Genomic DNA, 24832 nt, shown 5'->3' with positions numbered 1-24832 from the left:
CAAACAGGCAAAAGTCACAATTGTGATAAAACAATTTATTTTCTTTTTAAATTTGCTGTCACTCTGTGAGTTTGGGGCAGAAAAGTTTCATTGAAATCAAGTGAGAACTACATACATTACATATACATAAATATACAAACAAGACAAGTATGTAAACTAAGCGGAACACCAACATAAGCCAGTAAAATGTCCCTGAAAATCACAGACCTTTTTTTACTGTGAAGGATAATGGGCAGTGAGGCTCAAATCAACCTGCGGGTGAGCACCCTTAAACAAATAACTGTATGGATAAAAAAACATCCAGGGTCTAGTGCAAAACCAAACACACACAAACATCTTCTTACATGCTTCCAAGCATACAATACATTCACTGCACAGCTCATACTCATAACAAGAGCCAACACACAATCAGAACAACATCCAAACCATTTCAGTAAAGCACCTGAATGTGACCAGGTCTGGTGAAATTAGACACGGTGACATAAATCTGATGTAAAGAAAGTCCTTTTAGTTGTTCAAGACATCACACACAGTCTCTACAGTCACAACTCTTTGAAATCTCTGTCCAGGTCCCTGTAAGCTTCATCAATGTAGGTTGAAACGGCACAGCGTGAGCTTCTTCCTGAACCCAGGAGTACCGACACCGTCTCCTTCCAGTATGTGAAGGGAATACATGAACTCTGTACAGAAAGATACACAGAAACGTTAGCTTATCAACTCGATCCATCGCCAGTGTTGGGCCAATCGTGGTGAGCTCACATTTTCGAGGCAGGTGCTGTCCTTATCCTTGTTGAGGTAGTGGTGCTGCCAGAAGCGCAGTAGGTTGTGGAAGTTGTTGAGCAGGCAGCCGGGGTATTTCTCGGCATACTCCTTTTCTCTCAGGGCGCTCAGATAAAAAGGCAATTTGCCCCTTCTCCTCGCCAGCATTAGTATCACCAGACTGGTGTTCAGACAGCTCACATTCTCCTGTGATTGGTTAAAAACCCTATCTGTCAGTTCTAAACCTATCATCAAATTCAGTCAACAAACAAGAACAAAAATGTATCTCCTATCTTGCCTGGGTGAGAGTCTGCACATTGATGATGTTGATCAGTCTAACGAGGAAAGTCAACCTGTTCTCCATTTGAGCCATGTAGGACAGGAGACGGCACTCTGAAAACACTTCAACCACTGAGCAAAAGAGAGAAACGCATGGTTTAATCTGCATATGAGTACTTTTCTGACCTTTGATTTTGTGATTTACTGTTTTCTATATCAAGTCATCCTAAATAATGTAAAGAACACCCTGTTAAAACATAACCTTGATCATTTTAATATTGACTGAGTAAGGTCCTGTCAAAGATTAAATCAAAGAGCCAAATAACATTTTGGGTCACATCTAAGTCACACCTTTCATGTCTTCAGTCTGGCTCTCAAAGCGATCCAGGGAAAGTACGATACATCGCACCAGCATGTTAGAGTCCACCAGAGAGCTGTTAATCTGAGTCAGGAACATCTGAAACTGAGATGGGAGATGGTTCACTATAATGCTGCATACCAACCAAATTGCATTCCTCGCTCTAGATTACTTGTGGAATTTAACTTGGTGTCATGCCAACTTTTCATTTAAAGGGACACTCCATTTAAAAAAAAATGCTAATTTTTCAGCTCCCCTAGAGTTAAACATTAGATTTTTGATCTCCAGGTCTGGCTGTACCACTTTTAGCATAGCTTAGCATAATCCATTGAATCTGATTAGACCATTAGCATAGCGCTAAAAAACAACCAAAGAGTTTCGATATTTTTCCTATTTAAAACTTACTTGACTCTTCTGTAGTTACATCATGTACTAAGATGGACATAATGTCATTACGCCTGCTGCAACCATCTTACATCAGCAAAGTCCTTCATTATTACGCCAACATGAGAGTATAGTTCCTAGCCATATCTGCCTAGAAAATCACAACTTTTAATTTTCCATCGGTCTTAGAACACAATGTAACTGCAGAAGAGTCAAGTTTTAAATTGGAAAATATTGAAACTCTTTGGTTATTTTTGAGTGTGACGCGAATGACCGGAGATCAGCTGAATTAATTCCATAACGGTAAAATCAATTGTTTAACTCTAGGGCAGCCATGGGCGGGCTTTAGGGGGCCGGGCCCGCCCTGTGAGTCACCAGTGCCCGCCCTGGACGAGCCTAAGGTCTCCCTTCACCTGTTCACCAGCTTCATGTTTTTATCAATAGGCCACTGTTATTAATTAAAAGTTATTGTTTTGTACGTATATAACTCCTGAATAAAAATAAAAAAGTGTTTGGTCTGATTTAAAAATATATATATTTTAAACGTATTTGATTGGTTTGTCAATAGTGAGCGCGGAAATGTTTGGTTGTTTGCTAAGCGCCACCGCTTAAAGTTAAGACACGATTGAGTGGTGCTGCTGCAGTGAGACTGACACGTTATGGTTCTGCTGTTTTCTTTCAACTATTTTCGCTGCTGAAACAACAAAACAGTCAACGTTGCGTCTAAAATGTAAGTGGCTTAATATTAATTACTTGTTTAGTGAACTGTCATTAAATCTGTCACATTTTCAACCGTGATGTGATGCTGCTTAACTGTATCATGTTATTAAAAACTCCACATTTTTACCGCAGTATGTTTAACACACTTTGTTAACTCACTTTGTGTTTGCTGCGCTTATTTGTTTAACTTTGCGTTATTACATTATGCACTTTCAGTCGCCATTGAGACTAAAGGATGCAGAATCATTATCCTGTTTTGGTGATTGTTTTTGGGGTATTTATAGGCTACTTCTTCGGTCGAGCAAGTAAAATTCTCTTTCACTTGGCCTTTAAAAAATCCACTTGTCTCTGATATTAAAGCAACACTATGTAGTTTCCATGTAAAAATGACTTACAGCTCCCCCATGTGGTTGAAAAGCGCAACAGTGCCTGATATCAGACACTCGTCTGCAGGCAGGGGGAGGGGCGGGGCTGTGTGCTCTACCCTCCCTCCCACTTTCAGAGTGTTCTTGTAGCAACTAGGAGGCTGCTCAGATTGCAGCAAAAGTACAATTTGTCCAGTTAAAAGTTGTTCTATCACTGAAATAATTTTAGAGACATTATTTAAAGGTAAAAAAACTACATAGTGTTGCTTTAAGCGGACAAGCGTTGCCCTGCAACATGTTTTATTTGCGTTTAGACTGCTTCAGTAGGCTAGGTCCAATCTTTACGACTTCTCCGTTGTATTGCATTAATGGAGAGGTATGTTATTTCTTCCTCGCTTTTTTTCCCATTTAATTCATAATAAATAATAGTATGCATTGCAGTGAGGTTGATCTCATGTGTTTCCCCCCTGAAAAAATGAAATGCCGTCCGTGAATTTGTGTCTGAGGCCGGGTCTGCTCTAGGGGAGACGGAAAATGAGCATATTTTCTATAAAAGTGGGGTGTCCCTTTAAGTTGAATATTTTCAACTTGCACGAAGACTCATTTGAGGGGAAAAGCGCAAGTTTTCACAGCAATCGCGTAGCTCGATATGCGTCATTCGCATCACCCTGCGGTAGGGCTGAGCGGTATGACGGTATATTCCGTTATCGCGGAATAAAATGTCAGACGTAACAGATTTTTCTATTCTGTCTATTCCGCGGAATGCAAATAAGTGGGCGTGGCTAACTCTGCCCTCCAGCATGTTAGACTGACTGTGACCGAGAAACATGTAAAATAGTTCACAAAATGAACGAGTTATTTGTGTATTTTTTATAATAAGTGCCAGTGAATCCACCACGGGTCACGCAGCGAGACTCTTGTCTTGCTCGCTCTCGCGCGCTCTCTCTCTCTCCTCATGCAGCAGCCGGCCGGTCTCGCGTGCAGAGGTCTCTCTAGGCAAGCGCAAGGAGCTGCGCCTGCGACGCCAAATAAAGATTTCTTCTGGCACATAATAGTTGTAAAGTTTTCTGAACTTTAAGCAAGCTAAGACAAAACTTGCGTTTATATCAGTGACACGTGCGCTGCTGGAGCAATGTAGTTTGACGCGCCATTTGCTTATACAAACATATTTGATCGGAAAGACGAGAAAGAGATGCAAATGTTAAGGTCTAATAGAAAGTAAAGGGCATCAAGACCTTAAAACAAACTTCATGATCATCACATCATAGCACATGTCACATTTATAATATCTAGAGCTTATTCTCTCATATACAGGTATTTATCCTGTCTGTAGGTTTTTGCATATATTTATACCTGTTCATTTTACATATTGAATATGTTTAATGTAATGTATGCATAAATACAAAATACAATGAAGCCATACTATAGCTTTAATAGTCTATAAAATTAATAACTAAATTAAAAACAAGATTCTGTCTAATCAAGACTTAGCTGTTGTTATCTTCTGGGCATTTTCACTTTAACATTATTATCTTTAAATTGCTCATATTTTAAAACTGTGGTGAGCATTTAGTTACAAGCTATAGTGAGTGGTGTATTTCTGTAAATTTTTATCATAAAAAAACAATATAAACTGAAAAACATGTATACCGTGAAATATTCCCTTCCGTGAAATGAAATGACTCATTACGTGAAATAGATTTTTGGTCATTCCGCCCACCCCTACCCTGCGGTGCACAGAAAATTTCTGTAAAATTGTCAGAGGCGCTTCTGTGTGAACACAAACGTCCCGTAAATGTTCTGGGATCACTACCGTAAAGGGGACCTAGTAACATCCTGTGTGAATCAAAAGGCAGAAACAAAGCCATAAGGGGCATGCCGTAGTGAGTACGCGCATTTAAAAGCAAATCAACATTCACAACAGGAAATGGCAGCAAACTGGACTGAAGCAGAGACCAGTGAGGTCCTTACAATCCGCACTAAAGCTGAAATCATTTACCAGCATCATGACAGAAATAGCGTGCACTCCTTATGATCTTACCATAAACTAAAATGCATGCGCATGGTCTCAAGAGAGGGAAATCACAGATAATTAGCAAACTTCTGACCTTCCAAGTGCATGACTTTAAATGTGTCACATGCCTTTATGGGATCTTTACGGTATGTGTGTGAATGCACGCATAGATTCCAGAAAATCATTGGCAGTGTAAATGAACCAAAAATCAAACGATCCTGGACAAATTCAAGATGCATTTTCCGTAATATATGTGTGAAATAAGCTTATGTAAAGTGAGATGGCCTAAATCAAACCCAAACCTTTTCTTCCGTGTTGACATATTTGTTGAATCTTTTGAAGGCTTCAATGTTGAACTTCATCAGCTCACCAAGAAGGTCAAAGTAGCTTTGGAGGACATCATGGGATTTACAGCCACTATCGATGATGCAGTAGAGAATGTGCTGCCAGAGAAGAGAGGAAGGGATGATAAGAAGTCACAAAGTACCGTATTTTCCGGACTATAAGTCGCTCCGGAGTACAAGTTGCATCAGTCAAAAATGCGTTTTGAAGAGGAAAAACATATAGAAGTCGCACTGGACTATACGTCGCGTTTATTTAGAAAATGATTTCACAAAATACCAGCTGAAGAACAGACATTAATCTGGAAAGGCAAGTTATTTAACTAAACAATAGCACAGAACAGCAGGCTGAAAGTAACATAAACAATTATTTACACAATAGCATACAAAACATACATGGGAGGCTGAATAGGCTAAATTAACACAACAAGCTAAATCAAATTCAAAAAGGTCCTGAAGTCATTCCACATCACTGAATCCATTGAATTACATAAATACAGGAGCAGCATAGAGCGGACTCTCACGGCTGTAGACGGTAACAGTTTCTCTTGGTTCATATGAAATCATTTTGATGTATTAAGTTGCACCTGACTATAAGTTCCAGGACCAGCCAAACTATGAAAAAAGTGTGACTTATACGGTAGACAAATTAAAGGCGCTAGACACGTAACTAATCCACTCACCTCTAACAAACCTCTTCTGAACAGGAACACTTGGTCGGCATATGATGGTGTTCCCCTAAGAAAACTCTCCACTGCTCTCGCCTGCCAAAACCTAAAGTAATCAACAATTTTGTTTTTTAATACATGCAAAATAACATTTCATTCACTTTAAGCCTAAATTATCATAAATAAAGAACATAAAAGAATATTATAAATATATATAAAGAACAGTATAATTACATTATATGAGAAAATTTACTTTATACACACAATTGGAGATATCACCTGAATGAAGAATCGATCGGCTCTTTCTTCATGACCGAGATTAACCGTGTAAGAAGACCTTTTTTACCATCACAAACAAGGTTCCTACAGTAAAACATGGAAACTAATTAACCAATAAGAAGTAAACAGAGTAAAGGATTAAATAGAAACATAAAAAGTCCCCGTACCTGTCTGTGTTATTCAGAGCCTCCATTTCAAAGATGTTAGCATTCAGGTAGATTTCACTTAGTTCATTCAGTTCTTGTCCACTTAGAAGAAGGTATTTATTTCTGTGACAATACAGGACAGGCATAATGTAAGTCAACAAAATGCTAACGCACTCATTCATTTAATCTCTGATACTCACTCATGATGATCACTGAAGCTCTGCAAAAGTCTGAGGAACTGAATTTTGAATGAGATCTCCTGATGTGAACAGAACAATGATATCAGTGCGATTTGTTTATATATAGAAATCTGACTAATAAAGAACTGATTCTTACTGGACTGCAGTCACAATTCTGGTTCTGTCGATGTAAGACATGACTAGATGGCTGTTTTCTCCAGATCAGCTTATCAAACAGGTTATTGAGTCCTGGGATTAACTTGAACTCCGCGAGCATTCTGTGAACCTACGCATAGGAAAGCAACCACATGATTGGACCACATGACACTAGCTTACTTTTTGTTGTTGCTTTTTTAAACAGTAACTTTACCTGATTTCTTTGTCTGCCCATAAGCAGCACACATAGCACGTAGAGAACCTCAACTTTGTACATGATCTCATGGACTATCTTCATGGACTGAGGCAGTCTGTGTCTAAGTGGACTGGAGGACAGTGAACTCTCATCAGATGACTCTGAAAGACAGTTAAAGAGTTAAAGATGGGACTATGTGGAGCACTAGACAGACTAAGAAACGCAGATTTGTTTTTTCCCATCTCACCTGTACCGCTCTGCTCCGCTTCCTCTATTGCTAACTGCATGAGAGCATCTAGCATCAGGGCGTTGTCAAGCCAGCTGTGCCAGTCTTCAAGTTCTAACCGGGTAGAGGAATCTGCAGCCTCTGTAACTTTCCGTGTGGCCAGTTTACAAAGGCGCTCAATAAAGCCTGGGATATTCAGGAGAGCCACTATAGAAGGGAAAGAAAGCACATATAAGACAGTGTCCACGCAATACTACTCGACTGGCTGAAATGATATGCTTTCTAACCCTGGTTGCTCTCTGCTTGTGACGGGCATGTGCTGGTCTTTTGCTGGGACATGCGGGCGAGGAGGGTGTGTTTGTCATCTACACCCACATCGGGCTCTGATATGGTGACGGAGAGGATACGACAAAAGTTGGCAAGTTGTTGCTGGTTAAAGGTCTGGACCAGACTGGTGAGGTTGGGAATTTCATCCAGTTGGACCATTTCCTATTGAAGTGATTTTATGTGGGTTTTATAGTTTGCAACGCATACGGTATATTATTTGTAATTTGAATGATAACTGATCGGTTCCTTGAAGGGACAATTTTGGGAAACAAATCATGTCACACAGGAATTTTAATCATTTCTGAAAATCAAATACAAAGACAAACGCTTCTGACTTTACCTTACTGACAGTCAGAATGTCCTCAATAAGAGTGGCAGTTTGTAGAAAAACCTTTTTGTTCGACATAAGACTAAAAAGAAACAAGACAAAACCATCCCTCGCCGCAAGGCTTTTGGTAACGCCTTCTTTCTGCAAGACAAAAGCAGAAGTTGCAATCAAATAATAATAATCAAACAAACCACATTATTTTGACTATGTGGAGTCATCTACGTTTGACAGTACTTACACATATACAACAGTTGTAAAGAACGCTCAGACAGTCTTTGATGAGATCATCACTCACTAAAAAAAAAAAATATGCAAACTTTGACTGAGAAAATAAAATATCAAACATTGAGTATTGTTTGTTTTTATACAATTGTGCTAAAATTACAACAAGTAAGCCCTTTTCACAAAGCACAATGAATTGCCATTAAAGTGCCTTTTGTGTGAATGTAAACACGTTCTGGAATTGATCCCAGGATAAAAATTTAACAGAATGCATCCTGGAATGAAGGCATGAAGCAGAGATCAGGGAGCTCCTCACTATCCGCGCTGAAGCTGGGATTGCTCCCCAGTTTAACGGAATGGTATGCAATATGCTAGCTTAAAATCGAAACAGAAAAAAATTGCACGATTGTGGTTTATCGAGTGCAAAATCATATATATCACAAGCAAACTTAAGAGACAATTGAGAAAAATATTCCACTAGGTGCACGATTACAATTACATTACACGTCACATGCTGATGTAACGTTTCTTCAAGGGATGTGTGAGAACACATACACACAAGTTTTGAAAAGATCACACTGTGTAAATTAACCAAAATCAAATGATCTGTGTGAAAAGGGCTTTAGAGTTTAAAATGCTTACATCAAAACTTAAATATGCTTACGTATTGGTGGGTCTCCCTGTTCTGTGAGCGTAGGTCGCATTAAAATCTCTACAAATAGCTGTAAGGGAAAACAGGGTGACTTTTCGGCAAATTAGGCAGCATTTTCTAATATTTCCATATCAGAAGTAATCCAGCTATTCAGTGTCTGATTATTGATGTTTATGTATTATGAATTTAAAAGCCCTTCAAAGCTCCTTGCCTTTTTTGAAACCTTTGCTCAAGAAAAACTTCAAATAAATTTAATTAGGTCTGGGGGGAAAATAATGATTCTCAGATTTTACATTTATCCTTAAAGGGTGGATTTATTATTTTAAGCTATTTTATGCATTTTGACTTATTAGCACTGTTTAAAAGATTCCTCATGCAGGGCTCAACATAAAGGACTGCCCGGTGGCCCACGGCAAGAGTGAGAGACGCTCGGGCAAGTAAAAAGTATTGTCATTTGCCCCATCGGGCCAGTGCTTCACCCTCAATCACTAAAATATATTTTCATCAATGTATATTATTTTACATCTTGGAAGCTGACATTTACTTGGGTAAAAAAAACACAAGGAAAGAAACAATGCAATATTTTGCACAATTTGCTGTCAGTTTACAGCTAAAGCAGAAAAGTTGGGAGCCATTTTTTGTTGGTACATGTCGTATATGTATACCTTTATATTTGACTTTTGAATTATTATTTTTAAATATGTGACACTGACATTTTTTTATTGGCCGACTTATACTGGCCGACTGGGCCAGTATAAAAAATTATTTGCGTTGAGCCCTGTCATGGTAAGCATGGGCAAAGTGTCAAAAATGCAGTTTGACGTGAGACACAGTATGCATTTCGCCAGGGTTCAGACAAGTTTCAAAAATGTTTTTATAGCATAAAAAATTCATACGTAATGATCTTGTTTTATATAAGTCCTTATATGGGCACTTTAACGGGAATAGCACATGCACACAGTACCAAGAGCTGGCATGAAATCAACGTCTTCCCAAAAAACACAGCCTTGTGTGTTATGTGATCTTTAATTACGACTTGCGAAATCCCTAAATCGATTCTTACTGTGCACGCTTTATTTCGGAAAATATAAATATCATCCATACTTTGCCTTTCTTTCTAAAAGCGACAAAAAAATGAGATGGACAAATATGTTGTATAACCAACGTCCAAGACACTTTCTTTATGGGCCGGTTTTGAAAATGTTATGAATTTGTTTTACTTCATATTATGAATAAGAGTTGAATCACCAAATTGTTCAGGTCACAATATCCAGCCCTAATTTTGAATTCAAGCTACTCTTGCATGTAGTTTTAGGTTGTAGAAAACTCACGTCAACTCCGCCAAAAAAGTCAAATGTATATGTATTGGGTGAAATAGACTCCAGTGTTGTTTTGCGCTCCTCTGTGACGAATGACATGGCCTCCATAGACAGCAATGATGACAGCTCCTGCACAACCACAAAACAACTCGATTACAAAGGAATTAACATCTGCCCACAAAGTATACCACAATAAGGGATCTTGAATACCATGACCATGCCGTGAATCTTAGAGAGATCACTGTTTGGATGGCTGCTCTCATAAAGCCTCCTCAATAACACTGGTATTCCCTGCCATTTAACTCTTTTATCTCTCTCCTCCAGCACAGCAACAGGAACCTGTACGTGACAACGGAATGTATTAAGCACTAATAAGGCACCTTAAACACATTTTAAACAAGAAAGACAAAATCTCTATAATAACTGCTTTAGTATTATTGTTAAATCAGACTGAGAAAACGTGCAGCTTTAATGCACTTTACACGAAACCGCTTTGATTTCTGACGTAAATTACACATATGTCATCTACTGTAGGAAAAGGATATGTTGGACTAAAACTGTCCTAATTTAAGTCATATATATTTCTGTCTGAGCAACTTCTCACTACGGGTTCTGCAGGCCTTCGTATGTAAACATTGGCTAATGAACGGCTGTATTGCTTTCAAAAAAAATAAAACATTTTACCTGAGTCCCTCTAATCAACCCCCTGCCACTGATTTGGCCATGACGGATTTTATTAAGAATGTTTATACTTGTATTTCCGCGGTTTGTTTGGATCTGTGAATATCCGGAGCCCCTCGTCGCCATTGCTTTTCCTCTGACGTCGTGACGTTCAGCGACACCAGAAAACATAATAGAGTTGTTACTCCCCCCTAGAGGACGGGAGCTGTAATTACAGCAAAGGGATTTACTTTTCATGAAATTAAATAATAAAAAAGAAACATGATAATGTCTAATACATTTATCAATCTACGAATTATTACTATCCTCTATTGGATTAAAGTAAAATCAAGTTTTGAAGTAACGTTAGTAATATTAACACGTTTTATATACGTTCTGGGCTAAAATGTTAATGCTTAATTTAGTCAAAACTGGATATTTACGTTTAGACGCTATCTGATTTTGTAATGCTACTTTTTTATACTGTAATGCATGATAAATAAACATTGAAGTTCCTGTTACATTTTTCATTTATGTGATTTTCCTTATTTAATTCCCATAACTCCATCTCTTGGGTTATGGTGAGTGAAACACCCTTGTCCGCCTCTCACATGATTTATCTACAAAAGGAGATTGAAGTTTTGATAAACATTGCATAGGAAGTCGGCCCAAACCGTTTAAATTATAAAATGGTGGTGGGGAAAAGGGGACGTGTGCCAGTGCTCATGCGTTTCCTGAACACACATGGATCTGATCTAAACTGATAGCAGTGTGTGCAGGACAACCGGACAGCAATGTATAAAATTCAATGAAAGGAAATGGGCGTTTCTGGAGTTCAGCCCACAAAAGGAGTAGAAGCGCATGATAGACCTGGATAAACGCTGGTCTACATAACATTTTCCTTCTGAACTTGGATTACTTTTGGTAAGTTTACCATTATTTTTTTTCTGCTGTTATCAATTTTATAGTTAAACTGAGACAAACTTTAATTAAATTACATTTATGTTTTTTTTTACATTTACATCCTGGCTTGAGTTTGGTTCGGCAGAAAATTGAAAAAAATTGTTTGTTTTTAGTTGGCCGAGGAGTAAAAAAAAGTTTTTGTCATGTAAAAAGTCTAAATAGTTTTGTTACTTTTCAAAACCAATTAATCAAACCATCATAGGAGCTTGGCTAAAATAATTTGTATAAATTAAATTCCACAAAAAATATACATAGTAATTTAGGTTTTATATACATTGTAAAACGTTTCATTGTAAAATACTTTGTAAAACAATTGTTAATCGGGTCATAATATTTGGATTGATCAAAACGTGGCGCTGGGTAAAGTCACTTTTATCCAGCCATCCAATCACGATGGAATAGAGGCGGGACAAAACTCTACACTGACTATCCGGAACATACCTTCACTACTAAACAACAACATAAAAGCTAATAGCTTGTTGATTACTATTTAACACACCGTGCTACCACAATATTAACACGCAATGATTAAACAAATTTCTGCAAAAACAGACACACAGACAAACCTTCCGCGGATGTTAGCACACCAAGAGTTCATTTTTAGAACAACGCCTAAAAACCTTTTGTGTTCACCTAATGTACTGTTCAGTGCATATCATTTTTTTAAACATTTTGAATAGGCTGTTATTTTAATGAAGTCAATGAAAAAGGTTTTCAGTGTTTGCAGTGAAAGTCATAGCACTTGTTCTGGTAGGCTATACTTTGATGTCAACCTATAGATAGCTCAAATGTCAACCTTCGCCTATAAACCAGATATTAAACTTTATTGAAACAAAAAAACGTAGAAAATATAGTTTTTATGGGCAGTTAATGCTAAGGATGTGTCAATGTTCATAGTCAAACAATGTAATAAATAAATGATTTCAAAATAAAGAAAGAAAAATAAATAACTCAGCCTGCACTACATTAAACAAAAGACTTAATGGGTGTTTAGAGTTTATTGCTGAATGGATGTTTTGAGTTGTAGTGGAGTTTAGTTTCAGTCCTTTCAGTGTCTTTGTTCTTTAAGCAGATATTTTTATAAAAAATAAACCTTATATAAGATAGATTTTTATTTCAAACCAAAATGAAACATCTGCCCGACATTAGAGCTTGATGTTAGGATGGCAGTGGGTTTTGACGTCAATCTGTCGTTACAGCTTAACGTCAGGTCGACGTTGTTTTTTGATGTCAACCCGCTGTTATAGCTTGACGTCAGTCTGAGGTTGGCATCAACCGATGTTACATCTGTACGTCAGGCCAACGTCAACCGAACATTACAGCTTGATGTTGCCTTTTGATATTATCCCAACGTAACAGCACGACATTAGCCCGAAGTTGGATATTGATGTCAAACTGACGTTACATCTGGACATCAGTCTGACGTTGGATTATACATTTTCAGTGTTGGGTAGAGTTACTTCAGAAATTGCATATTTCCATTGCCAAAATGTCAAGCTCTAGCCTGCCATCTCCGTTTCTGACAAAAAAGGGCTCAGGCGTGTATGCTTTAAAAAAAATCTAATGAATTAAACTGAAAAGTAACTTGCATTACATTTTAAAAAAAGTAACTCAAATATTAATGTATACATTTATAAAGCAAGGTGACTTTAATCGTTACCAGTGTTGGGGGTAACGCATAACAAGGAACTTGCATTACGTAATAATATTACTTTTCTGAAGTAACGACTAAAGTAACGCATTACTTTATATATGTACACATTAATATTTGAGTTACTTTTAAAAAAAAGGCCATTGAACACACAACCTAGCTCACAACTAAGCTATAGGAACACTAAAGATTAGATCAATACAAAACGTAGCTACAAAAAATGTATTAAATGGTTACAACAAAGGAATGAATTTGGGCTTGGACATTTTTGGATCTAATCAAATGTAACCTAAGTCACTTATTTTTGTTATGCATTGGACAGCCCAAAACAGCTTCTGATGTTTGTTGACAGGTGCTGTTTTGCAGTATGGCATCCCTCCTGATATTTATCACTCTACTACATCTTACCATACTGACAGTTTTATTTATTGCCACCATGGAGAAGGTCTGAGTCCCATTGTGTTTTAAATACCTAATACTACAAATTACTATGCAATTCATTGATTATTTTTATACACTGCATGCATAATTATTATCAAAGTCAATATTTTGATACAACATTTTACCAATTCCAAACCACATCAATCTAAATAACTTTCTCATGAGCATTTAATAAAGATTTTTTTTGTGTGAGTTAAAGCAACACTATGTAGTTTCCATGTAAAAATGACTTACAGCTCCCCCATGTGGTTGAAAAGCGCAACAGTGCCTGGTATCAGACACTCTTCTGCAGGCAGGGGGAGGGGCGGGGCTGTGTGCTCTACCCTCAACTGCCACTTCAGAATGTCTTTGTAGCAGCTAGGAGGCTGCTCAGGTTGCAGCAACAGTAAAATTTGTCCAGTTAAAAGTTGTTCTATCACTGAAATAATTTTAGAGACATTATTTAAAGGTAAAAAACTACATAGTGTTACTTTAAACCTTTTTTGGCCCATTGTACCTCTAAAAGAAAATCTGCGTAATAATTATGCACACCTGAAGATAAGGTGTATTTCACTTCCAACCATCATTAAAAATGATATCACTTATAAATGATAATATACAATATTAGCAGTAGATATTTGATAAAATATGATCAAAATATTAATTTTAACTAAAACTTTGTATTAACAATTATGCATACAGTGTACTGTACATATGTATATTATCATTGATGTTTATGAATTGATTACACTTCTCATTCAGTTCTGGTGGGTTTGGGACAATAATGCGCGCTCAGACCTGTGGCACAACTGCAGATTTGACAATGAAACAAAGGATTGGCTCTGTGATTCATCAAATGAGACTGGTAAAACAACTTTATTTTAAGCATTTAAATATTCAGATTCATATTTGTGTTATTAAAAACTGCCTACACACTATAGAATTTGCAAATGTAATGCAATATATCCTAATGTCCTGGTAACCAATGTAACGTTAAGGTAAATGTTTTCTCCATCAGAGTGGCTTCATGCTGTTCAGGTTCTGATGATTCTGGCCGTGATCTTCTCCTCCATTTCATTTCTCATATTTCTGGCTCAACTCTTCACCATGTCTAAAGGAGGACTCTTCTACTTCACTGGTGTCTGTCAGGCATTTGCAGGTAATTGTGGCTAAATATGTAAAACTGTAATGTAAATGTAATCTGCTCTAAAGGTAGATGTTTCTTCTGTTACTGAAGTTGTCTGATTTCTCTTCCAGGTCTCAACGATTTTACCGCCGCACTTATTTACACTCTGCACTATAAAGAAATCCTTAAGGGCTCCAGGGATTTGAGCTCAGGACACTTTGGGTATTGCTTTATCTTGGCCTGGGTTTGTGCACCTTTGCTGCTGTGCAGTGGAATTATGTATATCCATCTGCGGAAAAGGGAATAGAGGATTTGTTTCCCCAATGCCATTGTTATTAAAACTTCAGTGAGCGATTATAAACCTTATATGAACTCCATGTAAACTAACAAATAAAACATTTTTTCACTTTTTAGACTGTAAATAGCCAAAAATATTTAATGCTGAAATACTTACACAACACAGATCATGCACAGAACTTGTTTAACTAATATATTAGAATAGTTGAATTAAATGTCATTTAATGAAATGGGCCACTGATACTCTCATACATTACAGTGAAATCCAAAATTATTAAGATAATGTATATAAATAAAGCTGAGTAACTTCTAGATTAATATCTCAATACAAGTTGTCCTTAGTAATGTGCCCAAACCAGATCAAAAAAACGACTATTACTCCTAAATCTTTAAAATACGCAGGAACTCAACCACAATAGGGTTGTACGGTATACCGGTATACCTTGATATTCACTTGTACGTTTATCATACCATTAACATTTGCTTATACACGGTTTTGGCAAAAATAAAGCAGATCTCACCTGCGCTACTACGCACATGCAACTTCATTCGGCGTGACAGCTAGACTCCACTCGTAGCAGAGAAAATGTAAGAGACTACAATTTCTATCCTCTATCCCCTACCAGAAAAAGTTCAAATCTACAGTATGGAAATACTTTGGGTATATGAAAAACGAACACGGGGTTGTCCGTGAAGATGGATATCCAGTTTGCAAGAAATATAGACAAAGAGTGGCTGCAGAGGCACTAAAGCCCATTTAAGTGATTTATATTACAGATCAATTTAAGTTGATTATACTTAGGCCATATAATAAAAACTTTACATTTCACATATGACGATGTGAACAAATTAATATATCCAGAGCAGCTCTGAAAAAATGTAATGAGTATTTTATAATTTTATTTAAAAGAATATATTTAAAAGAATCAAAAATGGTTAAGAATCAAAGTTTACTTTTTTCGAAAGTGTATTTTATCCCCAAAAAGTGTAAATGTAATAAACCATATGTTCAACCCAAAACCCCTATCTGTTTTTTATTAATTTAAGGGTCATTGTAGCTAATGATAAATAATAATAATAATACTAATAATAATAATAATAAGTGTTTAATACAGGCAAACCGCGAAAGTTTCTGATACGATTATCATACCGTGGAAATCTCATACCGTTACAAATCTAACCACAACAGAGGGTATGAATAGAGGAGGCACGCTGTATGGGAGTGCATAACAAACTCGTGACTTCTGTTTTGGCGCTAATGGTTTCCATCACGCCGTTTACCATGATCCTTAAACACAACACTTTCACAGAGAAGCACAAATCTATGGGCTTGAAAAAGAAAAATGACCCCAGGATATTACAGGGTTCCCACGCCTTAGTTAACTTGAAATTCAAGGACCTTTCAAGGTCCAAACCCCTCAAATTCAAGGACTAAATGTGGGGACACATTTCAAGTGAGAGCAAGGTTACATCAAGTTACCTTTTAAGATACATTGTTACAGTTCCCTTTTGAGGGAACTCGTGCTGCATCACCGCAGTGACACTTTGGGGACGACTCCAAGGGTAAGGGCGTCTGAATGTGTATATCAGATTCAACCAATGGTGAGGCTAAACGATAAAGACTCGGGAATCAGGAAGTATATCGCTATCTGGCTAAACGATAAAGACTCTGGAATCAGGAAGTATATCGCTATCTGAAATATTGCCAAAGATGGCGTTACAGGGACGCATGAAGTATGGCAAAGGAGACGCAGCGTCTCGTTCCCTTCTCAGTGAACAACAGTTACATACGTAACCCGAGATGTTTTACGTGTCAAACACAACTAGGCAAAAAAGCATTTTGGTATGAATCAACATTCGCATACAGAAGATATAAGCATTTAAAGCGAACAGTTTAGCACGTGTGCTTAAAAAGTCTAGAATTTTTATGATATTATCCTACACTACACAAGGAATTATTTGGATTTTTTCCCAGAAAACTTTTTGCATACAATATAAGCACTTTTATTGACCTGTATCTATGTATGTATATTTTCAAAAACTTTCCAGGGCCTTGAATTTTTCCCCCCAGATTCACAAACTTTCAAGGACCCGTGGGAACCCTGATATTATTATGGCTCTACATTTTGAAACACTCAAGGACCACAAGCCACCATTAAATTGCATCAAAAAAGGTCTTCAATGCCAGACAAATAGGTTTAATATAAGGTTTACCACAGCTCTACATGATCACGCAGTATGTCCAAGTTTATAATCAGTTGCTGCATAGAATACAAGATGGCCACTGATATGTTAACCAGAAGTAGTGACTTTGTTGGCTGTTAACCAATGAATTAATTTTACCATTGTATACTTACACAAAACAAAATAGAATATAGTGTGACAGCCTAAACAGCAAAATAAAGCTTCAAAACTTATAAAGATCATTTGGTAAAAAAACGTTTGAGGTTGATATTGGAGGTCAGTTTTACTGTGGATCAAATATGTAAGGCTACTTTAGATTTGGTGAGGAAAAACCAAAAAAGAAATGACATATAGCTGCAAGATAGACACTGAGGTAAAAGGATGTGAAATCTCTTCAGAAATCTCCTTATTTCAATCTGAATGTTAATCAGTTATTCTAAAACCTTAAAATTTGTTAGATCTCCATTTCATTCCTTTCTTCTTCGCTTTAACTATAGCACAGTGTGATTTTGTTCGACCAGAAACACCCACAGCCCCCTCAAACTGCAACAGAGGAACAACATCACTAAAGAAAACAAAATTAAGTAATAAGGAGTCCGTTCAGTCCAGATAACTCTTTTATAAAGCCAAGCCATCAGATGGCGCCATCACTTCAGCCGTTGCACAATGACAGCATTCAGCAGATTGGCTTCCTTCAGCGTTTGGCTCTCATCCGTCAGCTCCTTGTTAGGGAAGGTCGTCATAAGAACGAACTCTGTGGCGGCTAAAGCCGGGCGAGCATTTGCCACAAACTGACGCACATCAGACACACTGACAGAGAGAGAAGGAAGAAATAAGGCATGAGCAAGATGTCATATTGGGTGCAGCTGGGTGTGACTTATAACATGCTATGAGTCATTGGTGGGTGGGGTCTGTAGCTAATGTAGGCTTTTACCTGTGGGTGTGGTTGAACTTCTGTACCAGTCGGCCTCCATCGGCCAGTCTGATCTGGATACTAGTTACAGGTTGGGAGCTGTCCACGCTGATGGAAGCACTTGCCTCAGCTTCAGTAGCAGCCTGCTCATGCGGGAGTGACACCAACTCTGGAGTTGCACTGAGGGAAGGCAGAGTAAAGAAGTGTTCAATAATAAAATTACTCTGTGTCAACATTTTTATTAAGAGACAGTGTTGGGGGTGGGGCTAAGGTGCTGGGTTTACAAAACCATACTAAGAGAGGGGTTACTAAGCCACGAGACAAAATTTCTGCCCAGCCCCCTTAAAAATTAGGTTTATTCCACAATCTGTAAACAAATTTGTTACTGCTTTAGTCCCTCAAATCCCTTAAACCTCATATGAAAATGGCGACGAGCTATGGCTCCACCCCATCTTTTAATCTGCGTTATTCCAAGTCAATTCTGATTCTGCAGCCACTGCACAGATCAGAGCAAACATTAAAGTACAAGGTGTGTGCATAAACTGATAGAGGATCTGCATCTGTGTCGTTCATTAATATAAAAACAGTTTACATAATGTGATGCGGGGGCTAAACAAAACGCCGTCACATCCATCCATCCATCTCCAGAGAAAATAATAGTTTTTAATAGTAATAGCAAGTCACTATCCAACTATGTCTCATAGGATATGTTGAAAATGCATTACTGTAAATGTGTGTAGGTCATTACTTGATGCTAGTTATTTTACTTTGTTAAGTTTTAAATTAATTACAAAATCACATCAGTTGACCTAAAAAGGCCTTTATAACCCCCCTGAAGCCGTGTAGATTTCTTTGGTATGGGATGGACTTTTTTGGGCTTTAAATCAAAAGCACCATTTACTATTATAAAGTTTGGAACAGCCAGGACTCATTATGAAGGTATACTTTAAAAACCATATCATGTTTCGTCATGCTGTATCATGTTCATTAAAAAATATATATATTTCTAAATTGAAAATAAATTGTGGATGAAGCATTAGATGAAAATGCAGTCATGCAAAAAATATATTTTTATTTCTTTATCATTTTAAAATAGAAAATCACAGCCCCCCCCACAGTTCAGTCCATTGTTCAATATTTGTTCATTCCATTGTTCAAAATAAATTATTATGAAATTCAGGGCAGTGTTTCTTTGCTGTGCATGTCACTTCCTAAAAATTCCTTGGCATTAGAAATTATTGTCTGATCTCAGGAACAAGAAGAGAAAAAGTGCTTTCCTACCTGCCGAGTTTCTGTCCTTCTCCAGTAAAGGCTTTAAATACATGTTTGGGTTTGGAAAAGTCTTCATCCCGATGGTCCTCCATGTCCAGGTTAACCTGACCACCTCGGAAACGCTGTCTTAATTCCAGAGGAATCTCACTGACAGAGCCAGAGGAAAGAAGTCGGAAAGGTTGAGTGATGACAATCACAATAATGTCCAATAGTAGTCAACTGATCCACAATAGTGAACTGATCACTACTAGTCAAATGTCAAGTTTAGACTTTTATTTTTTCATTTAATATTTTTGCCTCCAGCATTTTAACTCTTTCCCCGCCAGCGGGAGAATTTTTTATGATTTTCAAGTTTAATGACTTCCGGAAAATGTTCTTCTTTAAATATATAAACATACAATATATCAAATGAAAGAACAGACCCTCTGCTGTAAAAAAAAAAAAATTATATATATATTAAATATAAAAATATATATATATTTCATCCTATCTTTATTTGTTCTTTTTCTATCACTTCTCAAATATGGGTAGGTTTCTTCAAAAATACAAAATTTTGATCAAAAAGCAGATATAAGTGCGTTTTGTGAAGGACTTTTAAGAGAGATCAGATTCAGATCGATGATCAAAACATACACAGAGTTTGAACTGTTTGCACTAATGGAATACTTCTGTTTTTTTATTAGTTGTGTAAGAGTATAATATCGGAAATACGGATTGACAGAAAAACTTGTCATTGGCAGGGAAGCGTTTTCCTGCCAATGACGGGTTTTCTCTTAATTGACGAGTAAACACGAGTAAACTCGTCAATGGCGGGAAAAGAGTTAAAATAATGGTAAACTCATCCAAACATGACACAAATGTAACTACAGAAAATAATTACAGATTGTTTGGTATCATCTTTAGTGTTGTCACCCTTTGTTTAGCACTGGCAAAATATATGGCATTTTATTAATCTCGTTTCTTGAGGAATCATCCTATGATGTCAGCTAAACTTCTGTTAACTACTGATAATCTCAAAACTAAGGCCTATTAATCGCTGTAAGACTTTAGAGCTCACCCTCTGCGGATAGACTCCAGGAAGAGGGCGTTTGCAGGATCAGTGTAGTTCCTAAGCTCTCCATCATCAAGACTGAAACCACTTTTCCATAGCTTCAGCACAACATTTACCTGTTGGCACAGCAGCAATCATTTATTAAGATTTAGAGCAACTTTCCATGTCAGAATAACTCTAGCAGTCAAAGGCTGTTTGACTCACATCTTGTGAACTGCTGGACTGTCTTCTGTCTCCCACCACATAAGCTGAGTGCTCCTCTGGTGCCGCACCCAATCGATAGCCACCGCCAATAAAAGGCTGTGTTAAGAACGTAGTAATAAGCAAATACAAAAATTAGAAAGAGTCTGAATGCGTGGGGTGCAGGAATTTGACCAGAACCAGAAGCACACTACATGAAACATATGACCAATACAGTCAAATTATTACCCTAGACTTGCTGGATTCTCCAGGTCCTTTGCCAGGTTTGTCAACAGGGACGGCCCCATGCTCCTTGGCACCCTTAAACAAGTCCTCAACCAGCTCATTTGGGCTCTTCTTTTTGGGAGGACCAACAATCTGTTGCCCACTGCGTTCTGACCCACCAGCAAAAAACCTGAAGGAGAGATCTGATGTCACTTCTGTATTACTAACTGAATGACCGTACTGTCCTAAAATGCTTCATTTCACAGTAGGTGTCAAAAGTGATGTCCAGTTGACATATTTATTCAAACACAAGATGTATTACTGTTTTTAGGCATGTTGCTTTGGTGTGTTTTGAGTATAAAGCTTAATATTGAGAAGAATTTAAGGAGATTTGACAAAAAAATTACACACAACACATGTGCGAAGGTTATGAAGACATAGCCCAATACAACAAATACTAAATATTACCACAAAAGAAGTTCAACAAATATTAATAATTGATAGAACTGCAGTCGATGCATGTATTTCCTGTGAGCAACCCCAATCCCTAATATGCTTTGGTTTGCTTTTTTGCCAAATAACTTGGTCGAAATACCTCAACATTTTAGTGTTTTGTCCATTTTGTACCATACAAACCATATTTTAATGGTTTTATCTAACCTTTTTTTTCCTCCCTGGACATCACTTTTGTCCACTGTATCTTGCAGTAATATTTAAGAGTGCACAAACATCATTTTAACAAGCTTACAGGTGGAGCCACCTTTTATTTGAAGGTTTTGTCATTTCAATGTAATTTCTGTGGTTTAGGATCCTACGTGCAGTTGTCCAACATTATATTATTTGAAAGTATGCAAGAATTGACATTTCATGCGTCTCATACAGAGCAAGACAATTTAAGCAAACTGCATATAAGCTACAAAGCACCCAAAATGTACATTTAACGATTTATTTAAAAACATTTTAAGCTTTTATTAATAGTTCCTTTAAAATAGTTCATCATTTACTCACTTAAATGTTAAAGGCTCTAAATATACAAAAAAAAACCTGAATAATGGACCCTCAGGCTCTTCATATCAAATTTTAATATTATATTTTTTGTACATTTGGAGCTTGGTGTGCCAATTTTATATATATTTTATGCTCTTATAGTTTACTTGGTTAAAAACCCACTTTGAGCTGATGATGCGCGTGTTTTTCTTTTGTATTGTGTAAACTACCGGAACAACACATGAATAGACAAACAATTACAACGTACTGACCTCTGCCCTTCCTCCTCACCACTGTCATCTTCATCTGCATGCATCAGATCTCTCATCGACGTCACTCTGTGTTCACTAAAATAGCACAAACCGCAATGTTATTATATTAACAACAAAAGATATTGTACCATCATAAGAACCCCAAACAATTCGCAAACTTGTATTACCTTGGTCCTGTGGACCGAGATACAGAGCCCAGCTCTGGCTGAGGGATGGTGGCAATATCGTCATCTCCTCCATCTTCAAAGAAATTAGCTAGAGCGAGCTGAGGACACAGTATAGACAACTGTCACTTTAGTTCATAGACAATCATACACCGCATGAAAATTGCAGGTGCAGTGTCCACAAAAGCAATAGAAAGCCATTGTTTTACGACTACTAAAATTAAAAGGAAAAAAAACAACAAAAAGGCAAACGATGAATTATTCAACGAGTCCAATATTAGTTAACAGAGAAATGTAAACAACCGCGAGTATCAATCCAGCAGGCCACACATACTACTAACTGTGGAGGCAGAATTTCTTTGTAAAATGCCAGGTCGGGTTATAAGCCTCAACTTGCTGAAAATGCAGCCGCACGAATGATATCATTAGAGTTTGATTAACCAGATAAACCAGCTTAAGACACTCCTGGTGGTTTTAATGTAGAGTGACTTGCACATTTTGTTAGCCGGTTACACTTTCTATCTGCAAGTGTAGGCTTAATATCTGATTCAATTGCCGCTGGAATCTGCGTGTCTTAGCGGAATATTTAACACGTAAAATGTCCTGTATGTTGCTGACCTGTAGGTCCCATCCGGCTGACTCAAGAAAGAAACGAGCCCTTTCTTCATCAACATCAGTTACTGCGACGAAACCCCTCACCGCTTCTTCCCGCTCCGCCATTTTGAAGTGTTACTGAGAGGAAAGATCCGACAGGAAACAGAGACAACTAACGTTAAGTTCCGATGTGCCATCTGTTTAAAAGTTTTGTTCTTCTGGTTAAATGAATTTTATTATTCTGGTGGATACTTATAAATATTGTTACTGTTACTAGATTTATATTTGTTTTTATTTTTAACAATAGTTTTAAAAACCACTCACAAAAGAGTAAATGAATATAAAAATGAAATGAGTTTAAATGACATTTTGTATAATTAATTTGGATGTGCATTTATTTTTTATTATATTAAATTATTATTTTTTTTAATTAAATACAGATATTAACTTTTTAAAGTTTTAGGTTGAAAGAAACGTACGTGGTTCGACCACTCATCTACGGTATAATACTTGCACTAGCCAGCAGATGGCAGAACAGACCGACCGTGTCATGGGATTTTACAGTGCAGAGCTTACGCACACCAGATGATATTGGATTATTTATTGCGTGGCTTGGATTTCCACAGATTGTATTCTCTCATTACTCATTGCTGATTCCAATGTTTATATAATGAGGCTATGATAAATTAGTTTGTGAGCATCTAATTTATTGCATATTGTTACTTCATAAAACCGTGAGAAATAATGTATTATTTTCTAGCACTCTGGGTGGTTTCATCTTCACAGTTAATCAGTTTGTGATTACGACTACACACCCGAACATTTCATCTTTGCTCCTGTGGTTTCACTACAGCATGTCCTCAAATATAAGAGCCCTCGTTTTTAGTCATCTTTAACCCCTTCAGGAAATGAAACAACATCTCTGTTTTTTAAATGCATGATTGCTACCCTGAGAAAAATGTATCATGGTTTTATTTTAGTAAAAAGAATAATAACCATGTCTTTTGTCAGATTGATTACCATATGTTTACTACATATATATATATATATATATATATATATATATATATATATATATATATATATATATATATATATATATATATATATATATATATATATATATATATATATATATATAAATGGTCCCCAGCTGTCAATGGGGCAAAAGTGCATATTAGGCTACTACCTTAAAGGTACATATCGGATATCGGTACCAAATGTATACAAATCTGTAACTAAATGGTATATATTAGGACATTTTTAAAGGATACTGCTAGTGACAGCTAGGGACCATTTTCTGACAGTGTACCATAACTGAATGAGCAAGAGAAGAGAGATATACATTATAGAGCATTACAACTTTATACTGCACACAATAACTTTGTTAAAGAGTATTTTTTGCAATACATATATCTAAACACCCCTAAAATGATTCAAAGAGTTTCAATTGTTTGTAAGGGGTGTCAATGTTTGGGCCTAGATCTATTTGCCTTTACACATTTTGACCAGCAGGTGTCGCCAGGCGTGTTTGGTGTATCAAACGCTTCGAAGCACGCACACTGTAAAAATGAGGCATGAAGTTAAAACAACTTGGTTTTGCAAGTAAATTCAACCTACTATTTTAAGTTTTGACCTGTGAAAAGTTGACATAACTTATAAAAACTAGTTGAAATTGTTTAATATAATCTGTTAATTTTAAAATAAATGTTGATTTGATGAAAATGCTGCATGTTTAAGGCATGTTAATTGAAACTTTTGAAAAGCTTCGTTTCTCCCATCACTAATTTTAACACGTTTGTAAAATCATCTAACCAATGCTCCACGAAGATGTAGGTAACTAGGTAACAAAATGCCAGCAACGTTGGTCAGCAAAAGCACCTTTCTAGAGCAGCATCTGCCGTGCATTTTAAACGCGCATGCGCACCTGTTACCAGTTATGTGCAGTACAGTCT

The 24832-nt window shown here is 37.0% G+C and overlaps 3 protein-coding genes across 3 annotated transcripts; 1 reads left to right on the top strand and 2 right to left on the bottom strand.

The window, feature by feature from the left end:
- Positions 1–20: 20 nt before the first annotated feature.
- trpc4apb (transient receptor potential cation channel, subfamily C, member 4 associated protein b) lies at positions 21–10748 on the bottom strand. The gene is made up of 19 exons (XM_065286056.2): positions 10603–10748; positions 10129–10257; positions 9931–10047; positions 8612–8669; positions 7964–8019; positions 7738–7866; positions 7358–7559; positions 7092–7277; positions 6863–7005; positions 6650–6778; positions 6514–6572; positions 6335–6436; positions 6168–6251; positions 5904–5994; positions 5182–5322; positions 1390–1501; positions 1058–1170; positions 760–966; positions 21–680 (listed from the first exon to the last, which is right to left on the bottom strand). Exons 1-19 carry the CDS (start codon positions 10723–10725, stop codon positions 543–545), a joined length of 2319 nt encoding a protein of 772 aa, XP_065142128.1. The 5' UTR covers positions 10726–10748; the 3' UTR covers positions 21–542.
- Positions 10749–11375: 627 nt separating this feature from the next.
- Positions 11376–16175, top strand: emp3b (epithelial membrane protein 3b (MAM blood group)). The gene is made up of 5 exons (XM_065286052.2): positions 11376–11502; positions 13545–13637; positions 14375–14477; positions 14631–14771; positions 14870–16175. Exons 2-5 carry the CDS (start codon positions 13560–13562, stop codon positions 15043–15045), a joined length of 498 nt encoding a protein of 165 aa, XP_065142124.1. The 5' UTR covers positions 11376–11502; positions 13545–13559; the 3' UTR covers positions 15046–16175.
- A 1017-nt stretch (positions 16176–17192) lies between these two features.
- Positions 17193–23053, bottom strand: nsfl1c (NSFL1 (p97) cofactor (p47)). The gene is made up of 9 exons (XM_065286051.1): positions 22902–23053; positions 22287–22384; positions 22120–22194; positions 20885–21050; positions 20660–20755; positions 20462–20571; positions 19414–19551; positions 18154–18312; positions 17193–18029 (listed from the first exon to the last, which is right to left on the bottom strand). Exons 1-9 carry the CDS (start codon positions 23001–23003, stop codon positions 17867–17869), a joined length of 1107 nt encoding a protein of 368 aa, XP_065142123.1. The 5' UTR covers positions 23004–23053; the 3' UTR covers positions 17193–17866.
- Between the last annotated feature and the right edge of the window lie 1779 nt (positions 23054–24832).

The sequence above is a fragment of the Paramisgurnus dabryanus genome, chromosome 21 (assembly GCF_030506205.2).
Source record: "Paramisgurnus dabryanus chromosome 21, PD_genome_1.1, whole genome shotgun sequence".
Taxonomy (NCBI): Eukaryota; Metazoa; Chordata; class Actinopteri; order Cypriniformes; family Cobitidae; genus Paramisgurnus; species Paramisgurnus dabryanus.
This window is presented reverse-complemented; position numbering and strand designations above follow the sequence as displayed.